The sequence below is a fragment of the Pogoniulus pusillus genome, chromosome 28 (assembly GCF_015220805.1).
Source record: "Pogoniulus pusillus isolate bPogPus1 chromosome 28, bPogPus1.pri, whole genome shotgun sequence".
In the NCBI taxonomy this organism is placed as follows: Eukaryota; Metazoa; Chordata; class Aves; order Piciformes; family Lybiidae; genus Pogoniulus; species Pogoniulus pusillus.
The window spans coordinates 7,016,499-7,024,967 of record NC_087291.1 but is presented as its reverse complement, the minus strand read 5'-3'; the positions used below and the strand labels follow the sequence as shown (position 1 = coordinate 7,024,967).

General features: G+C 42.0%; 1 protein-coding gene across 3 annotated transcripts in view; it reads left to right on the top strand.

The window, feature by feature from the left end:
* The first annotated feature begins 810 nt into the window (after window positions 1-810).
* Window positions 811-8,469, top strand: part of CREB5 (cAMP responsive element binding protein 5) — a 298,766-nt gene continuing 291,107 nt past the window's right edge. For 2 of the 3 annotated variants that reach the window (XM_064167112.1, XM_064167110.1), the window contains exon 1: window positions 811-908. In XM_064167112.1, the coding sequence (XP_064023182.1) occupies window positions 906-908 (3 nt within the window). In that variant the 5' untranslated portion in view covers window positions 811-905. Of the gene's footprint in view, window positions 909-2,513; window positions 2,533-8,469 lie in introns of those variants that run through there. The other variant, XM_064167111.1, reaches the window with a different exon arrangement.

Here is an 8,469-nt window from a genome sequence, read left to right as displayed (position 1 = left end):
GGGCTGGGGAAGGGGCAGCTGCGGCCGCGAGGACTCTTCTCTCCGCCACCGCATCTGCTCCGGAGGCGGGAGCGCCAGTTCCTGCTGCGCCGCTGCCGGGCGCGGGGATCCCGCTGCCCCTCGACCCCGGCCCCGCAGTGTCCCGGAGAGAGGGCGTGAGCGACCCCCGCGTCCCGCAGAGGGTCGGGCAGGGCAGGGAGGCGGGGGACCGGGGCGTATGGTCACCGAGCCGCGGGGCAGCCGAGCTCCCCGCCCGCTCCTCGGGGAGTTTGCGAAGTCTCTGCGCGCCTCTTCCCGTGATGGGATGAGATGGGATGTCTGGCTCGGGGAGCAGGCAGCACCCCGCTGCCCCGAGCGGGGCGAACAGCTGCCGGCGGAGGGGCTGCACGGTTCCTCGCCGCTGCCTGCCCCAGCAACAGCCGGCACTGACAGCTCTGCGCGCTGTTCCGCAGTCCCTTCTCCCCGCCTTCCCTAAAACTTCTGGATAAGTTTCGCGGCGTCGCCTGGGTTCCGAGCCGGGACTCGCCGGCGGTGGCCACAGAACTGGTGGCGGGGCGCTGCGGGATCGCCTTTCCCCCGTCAGACACCCCGGGTGCCGGGCTGCACCCGGCCCTTACGTCACGCTGCGGGTCGGTGCGGGGCTGATGCTCCGTCTCTGATGCCGTCGGGTCCAGGGACTGGGGGAGGAGCGCTGACAGGGTCCCCTCTCTGCAGCTCCGCTCTCCTTTTTCAACCCCGCTGCTTCGCTCCGCGCGCCCTTCCCAGCTCCGTATCCCCCCTTCTGCTACTGTCCTCTTTTACAGGGGTCTCTCTCTCCCCAGCGAAGTTTACAGGACGATAAGAGCTTCGGGAGTGTAAAGGGAATACTTGCTAAGCTCTGCCTCCTCTATTATTTATGTCCAGGCATGGTGAGTGATCCTTCATCTCCAGGGCTTAATATTCGCTTTACAATTGGAAGAGAGAGGTTGTTCAAAGATGGGGGTAGGAATAAAGGAAAATGAAATGTTTGTTCTTTTGTGGTTTTTTAAAATCCAGAATGATATTAGGAGCATCTTAAGCAGCAAGATTAGAAGATTTCTATGTATTGCCAGTAAGAAACAGTGCCTAGCTAGATGAAGTTAAAGCTTGAGCAGAAGCATTATAATTACCGTGAAGCATCTTGCCTGGACTTTCCTTGAGACCACGCAGTTTTCAGAGAGATAGTCACTCGCTGGCTTGCACCAGACTTTCCTTGTCTGGCCATTTGGACAAGCAGCAGTGCGTCAAGCAACAGTGGTGGAGGAAAACTTTCTTGTAAGACACTGTCATGCAGAAATGATCCAGAAACCAGACTGAAAGATAATTGAGAGGTGGAAGGTGAGAGCAGAATGCAAAGATGTAGCATAACTTGTGGGGATTGTGCTGAAGGAGGTACACTTTCATTAGGGTATGGTATATTTTCAGTGAAAAAGTGTGCAGTGTTGAAAGTTCTCGCTTGGTATTTTGTACCTTTCATGTGGTGAATGAGGTTGTCGGTATCCAAAAACGGAAATTCTTTATAAAAAATGGCTAAAATCCTTATTTATGACTCCTTAATCCTAAAGGGAGCTGTACAGGTCGCAAAGCACTAGGGAAAAGTGTGATTAATGATCAGTGATTAGTGATAAGTGATTAGCGGTTTTATTCAAACTGTTACCTCTGACCAGAAGCACACATCAGAGGATTAACAGGCTCTTTAGATAAACGCTCATTAGTGGAAGGGGGAAAGCAAAGATAATAGGCGTGCACGCAGGGACAACTTTCTAGGAAAATCATTCCTGTCTCTGGCATAATAAGCTCTATTAGCAGAAAGGTTCTTTAATATAAAAGTTGCTTTTATCTTGTAAATCAAAGATAGATGCAGAAGTTCGCTGTGCTATTATAGCCTAAATTTTCCCATATCCACTAGATGTGGATTATCTCAGTGGTGATATTTTATTTGAAAAAAAACAAACCAACCCTCACAATTGAATCTTTAAGAACTTGAACGTTCGCAAGTGCTAAAGCCCTGCATCCTGAGACATCTGCTCCCCAAGGCAGAGCCGAGCCTGCTGGCAGCTGAACTAGATGGCGCAGTCCTGTGCTTTGCAAGTTCTGGGTTATGAACTTAGCAAGTAGCAGCTTGCTAGGTGTTCTTCAGCGCTTAGAACAAAGTTGATTCTGTGCTGGGTTGGAGGCTAAGACAGTGCTACGAGTTTGTAGTCACATTTTCCATGTCAGTTAATCTAGTGAGGCTACTGGAAAAACGTAGTCTCATTTACTGAAAGAAACACGGAGAAAAAGGACGAGAGAGGGGCAAACGGCTACAACCTGGGACGTGACTCTTGATTGAACTGTTTTATACTGCTTTAGTGTCTTTAATTATTGAAGCCTAGAAGTGCTTGGGAGTTTTTCCCCAGCTGTCACTGGTAAAGCAAGGTGTTTTCTTTATAACAAAAAGTCACTAAAAAGAAAGAGCAGTTACTGAGGTTGTTGAACAAACAACTTGGACTGAACTGTACTCTACAGATAATGGTAAGGAGTCTCTTTTTATGATAACTAAACAGGGATTTCTCATTAGTGTTTATCATGCATAGGTTGCGAAGAACTGGTGTCTGCTGCTGCCCATAGACTTGGGGATGTTTCTGTTGTCCTGTTGGTTTACATGGGGTTTATGTTTGTTTGCATCTGTGGAGATCATAGAAGTTTCAAAACGTTACAAGAGACACTTGTGTGAAACAGGAAATAGAAAGAATGAATTTATAGCATGAAAAGAAAGTGCTGTAGTCTCTTGTTACATATTTAATTGGAGATTATTGGGCTAATCAGAAAGCTTTGTAATAGCATACAAAAAGGGCAGTAAGTTCTGTCTACCACTCTTGAATACTGAATGGCAATAGCAATATTGCAAAAACTCTACACATTTAGAACAAGCAGAACTCTTTCCCCCTCACCAAAATACCAATTTATAGTTCATCTTCAATTTGCTGCACTCTACCTCTGCTAATTTAACCCAGGGAATGTAAAAGGGAAGCAAGCCATGGATATAGATTAAAAGTTAGAAGCGAGATTGTACATTGTATTCATATTGCCATTTAGCAGAACAGCTTTCACAGATAAAGAAAGAGTAAAAGGTGCTTTCTTAATGTGATGCTCACTTCCTCACTCTGAGAATCTAAAATGTGCTGCAATCTCTTACGTTTATCCTGTGCACTGCAGAGGAGCCTTTTGTAAAATATAGTTTCAGTCAGAGCTGGAGTTCATTCAAGGGTTGATAAGAGAGAGGCAATCTTACAGTACCTTTAGAAGGCAACTTTTAGTACTAAGCCTTTCAGCTTTGTGTGGGCAGAGTCTCCGTGAGCTCAATAAGCCTTGCAGAATGATTTGAAACTTGGTTATTAACTTCTCTGCTCTTCCCCCCCTTTAAAAACCTGTCTCCACATCCCTAATCAAGGCACGAGCATCTTAAATATTAGAAGAGTTCTTGCAAGGTTGTTGTTGCTTTTAAAACAATTTGTGTAGTCAAAGACTTTCCCTCTCATCTTTGTCATCCTGTGTTTCTAATTTCTTCTGCTAGTTAACTTTCTGTATTTTCTACAAACCTGTTGCTTTGAGGCCTTATACCTTTGTTTATGCATTATTAGCTGTCTTTCTAGCTTGATTTTAATTCCAGTGACCATCTTTCATGTAAACCTTTTATTATGAGAAGATTGTTCCTGGACAAAATATTGCAATAAAAGAAGAGCAAAACAGTTTTTACTTAAAATATTTATTTCATAAAAAAAACCCTAATAATAATAGAATCATAGAATGGTTTAGGATGGAAGGGACCTCCAGGATCATCCAGCTCCAACCCCCTGCCATAGGCAGGGACACCCCCCACTAGAGCAGGATAATTAAGGACCATATGATCTAGTAGCCAAATAACTCAGTAATTTTTCTTAAGGCTTGCAAATACTGATTTTTCTTGTAACTCTTTACAAGCAAACTCAGTAGATGGAGTTGCTGGAAACGCAGATACATATATATAAAGCAACAGGTCTTTCATTTCTGCTTCATAGATCCAGGTGATCGTTTCTGTTTTCAATTGCGCTTGGTTATGTTGTGCTAACCAAATTAATTAGGTAGAGAAATATAATTAAGATAGCTTATTTGGCTTACTGTTTTGTGTATAAACTGGCATTGCAACAAACGTATAAGGGTCCTAGTGGAAATACTGAAAATGCTTTGAGATTCTGTCAGTTGTTAAGTACTAATGCCAGGGCCAAGCAGACAGCTTGGTAGGTTGTTGCCAATCTCCAATATCTCAAAATAATTTCTGTTGATTTGTCCTCTCCCTCTCTCCATGCTTCATGCTATCTAACACCTAAAAAAACCATCAGCCTGATTTATAAATAACTAATATATTCTGCTCTGGAAGTTATAATGCTCTGGGGTTCATGAGGCCCTGGCCCTAAAAAAGTACTTCTAGGGCTTTTGCATTTTTCTACCTTGAGCATTTGCTTAATCACAGATATAAAGCAACAGTATGGAATAAGAAATTCTTCTCATCAAAACCTATCTTACTATGGTAATTTGCAGTTCTTGATGTGTAGCATTTTCTGGTACAAACAAAGCGGTGGTCCCAGTGTCTTACCATACTGTGTTTGGACATTAGCCACATTACAGCAGGTAATACAGAACTTAGCTTTTGTAGACTTAACATGTAAAACCAAAGTGCTGCTATAAACCCACTTTTGTTGTTGTTATACATATAATCAAAGACATTATTTAAACTGTCTCAGGTTTAACAAGCACAACATAAAATAATCATTTTGATGATGAGATGAAATGACTTGTGAAAGGAGATAAGCTGTTGTGATATCCAAGGGGCTGTTCTGTTGGTTAGTGCACTGATCATTTGCCCCTTTTACGGCTCAGGCTGAAGGGGCAAGCCTGGCACTTTAAATTAATAGTATGTCTACTATTTTTCACTAAGGTGTTATTTCACTCTGTAATTAAAAACACTGAGAGTCAGCAATTTTTCTGCTGGCCGTCACTTGGGAAATGCAGCTGTTATTTGCCCTTAGAGACTTTAGAAAGGGTTGCTTGCACTGGTTTGTAGGTTTCTACATGTGATATCGAATGCTATTTCATAAACACAAAGAGATTTTACAAGGATTTTGCTGAAGGCTGTAGGATTTTCAAAGTAAAACATTGAAAGCTTATGACAATTTCCTTAGCTTAAACTATGTTTTGCTTTTGGTTCTTGTTTCCACCTTCTATTTTTTTTTTTTTTTTTTTTTGGAGAATTTGTTCAAGCAGTCAGTCTTGCACACAGCTTCAGAATAATTGTCTTGAAACACTCTTACCAGCAGTATCAGCCTAGGTGTGCAGTTCCAATTGTCTCATCCTCTGAGACACTTCATGGTACTGTTGTGACACTCAGCCACGTAAGGTGCTCTGAAGGCGTGAAGTCCAGTGTGGGCAGAACTCCACTCAGCAGGTGATTAAAAAGGGCAACATCTTTAGGAGAAGCCAGGAGGACTGAGATCTGAATTGAACTGAGGAGAATTACTACAGATCCTCGATCATCGTTGCCAGCCTCAGCATCTGACTGCTTTTCTTTGAATGTTTTAATTACTCTTACTAGGGTACCAAGACCTCTGTTAACTCAGGAGCTGGTCATGGTTCGATCTTGCCCTCAGCTTTCTACATCCTGTAAACTCTAAAAATAATTTCTATTGCCTTTTTGTCCTTTGTGGTATTTCCTCAAATAGCTTTCTCTGCTCTCATCTAAGTTTCTTTCTTTCTTGAGGACCTTGTCTTTGGGTGTCACCATGCAGTGAACATTTCAGTGCAATTGAAATGCTTAGTCTCAGTCTTAGCATATTTTGTGTGTTTTTCTGTCCAGGGATGTACTGGTCATCCTTGAACACACTGGCTAAATGCAATACAGAGAAATGTATTTAATTAGGCTGATGTTTTTCTCATTTAGAACAAGAAGCTGCCTTTTTACTTATTTACTTTGTGGGTTTGTGCCTTCGGTTGCTCTTTTATTGCATGTAAGGCAGCCGTTGTTCAGAGCCGTTTTTTTTCTGAGCTCTTTGCAAGTACTCAGAAATTAATTTGGCTCATGTGGGAAATTAACCCGGACCAGTGCTTCCTAGATTTAATATCTGGGGTTCTCTTTCTCCTGGCCAAATGTAAGTAATGCTGGTTAATGTGTGATGCTCAACACAGGGGGCTCTGTAGCACAATAAACGGAATCTGAGATTGGGTTTAGTATGTGGTGTAGGGAGCAGCCACAATAGTAAGCAGTAAACTGAGATGTTACCATATTATTCCCTCTTTGTTTTTTTTTTTTTTCCTTTATAGTGCTTTAAATCTTTCAGTTCTGGAGTGCTGAGTTGGTATGGTAATTGTAGTGAAGCATTCTAAGTAAGCAACGAAGTGCTTCAAGATATGGATGATATTAGTAGGTCACTTGTTTGTGCAAGCCATTGCCATTAATTCAGTCCCATGTGAATTAGTTTATTGTTGTTCCCAGTCCAAACATGTTTCTCACTTAACTTTCTTTAAGAACTTAAATTCAACAGCAACAGTCAGTTGCTAGGTGAGGAGCTTTCAATTGTGAGTAGTAACTCATACCTCTGTGATTTTAGCCAATTGGTTAAATCTGGGCCTGCTTTTGGTTCTGGCCAGGTCAATGAATGAGTTTGTTACTAAATATTTTTAAGATCCCAGCAGGAACTCCAAAGGTGACCCAAGTGTGTGATGGCAAAGAGCCTGGAATTGTGCTTGTCCAGAAATGAGCACTGTCTGCATTAGTAATTTGGACGTGCCAATACCTCGCTTATAGGAAACTTCTTTTCTTGGAATGGCAGTGAAATACAACCTGAAGAAACTAAAAGTTGAGCAATGGAGTAGGAAAAAGATAATCAGCTGCTTCAGGAATATCTTTTCCTACCTACTGTTTATTACTGAGTGAATGTTTTAGGAACAAGAAATGTAATTGTTAAGGGTTTATGAAACTTTCAGCCACCACAACAACTTGGGGTTTTTTTGTGACAAAAGAGAATAAAAAGGCAAGCTCCTTTTGCTGGTGATGAGGAGAGGAGGGGATCATTTCAGCATTTCCAAATTTTCACTTTTTTTCTTAGTGCCGAAGAGATCAGGATCAACACTCTTAAAGACTTTTGTCACTTCATAGAAAGTGCATAAAAAGAGGGAAGAGATTCTGTAGTTACAAACAAATTAAGAATTTTTCCTTCTTTTCTCACTTCCATATCCTGAAGTGTTTATGTGTAGCCCTTCAAAGTTATCTTACACCTCTTATTTAATAAGGTCCATATAAGTTTCTTTTACTGGCTGTGCATGGAAAAGTATTTTAAAAAGACAGTAGGGAAAACATGAATGATGTAAAACCTAAACCACTTTCTACAATTCCTCTACCGCTCTTTCATTCTTGAGTGCTAATAAAGCAGCAGACAGACCCAGGCATGAAAATAGGTTAAATTTGAGTAATTGCTGATTTATTACAAAAAGTGAGAGAAATCAGTAATTAGCCTATTTTGATGTGAATTTCTAAAAGACCAGTTTCTCTAAATAACTTGCTCTGGATGTAGAAAGGATCAAAAGAGCCATGGGCTTTATGACTGGGTAAGGAGAATTACATTCTTGTGGGTTTAAAAATTTCCACTAATTCTCCACTCAACCCAATACAAATCTGGAGCAACTCTATTGAAATCCGTGGAGTTAGTGACTGCAATAATGCTCATTGAGAAGAAAATTAGATTCACAGGGTCTATTCTGAACGCAGCCTATCAGTTGTATGCTGTGCAAATCCCATTATTAAAGTAATAGCCTGACATGTCATGGTAAGGACGGCTGTTTCCCCAAGATGAACATGTTTGTAGCTCTCCTCATCTTGTGACTACTTTTTAAGGGGGCAGAGGGATATTGAGAATAGTTATTTTGTGCTCAATTAATATTCCTTCCGTGCACTCTCCTTCCTCTCACGCGCTTTATGTGTGGGTGCGCAGTCTGCACTCTCCATCATCTATCTGTCTGTGTCTCTTTGGCTGTGACAGTCACAGCTCTGGCCTCAGGCTTGCACAGCGCAGACGAAAAGCCCACCAAGATTTTCAGCCGAACACAGGGGGATGGATTTCTGCTTCTACCTATGATGTAGTTTTTCAATCCTAACGATGCTGTTTTGAATTGGGAATAACACTTTCGGCTTCAGTTATGGTTTAGTTGTGGAGTTTTGCAGGTTGTTGGTTTTTTAAAGAGAATTTTGGGGTAAAAAAAGAAAGAAAGGAAAAAAAAGAAAGAGATGAAATGGGAAGGCAGTGTAGCTGTGCACTTTTAATAACCTGAAGTAATTGTTTGCAGCACTGGAAAGCGAGGCCCAGGCTAGTCAAACATCTTGCACAGCTCCCAGGCTCACCTGTGAGTGATAGCAGACAAAGCTTCTTAGAAATTGGGAAA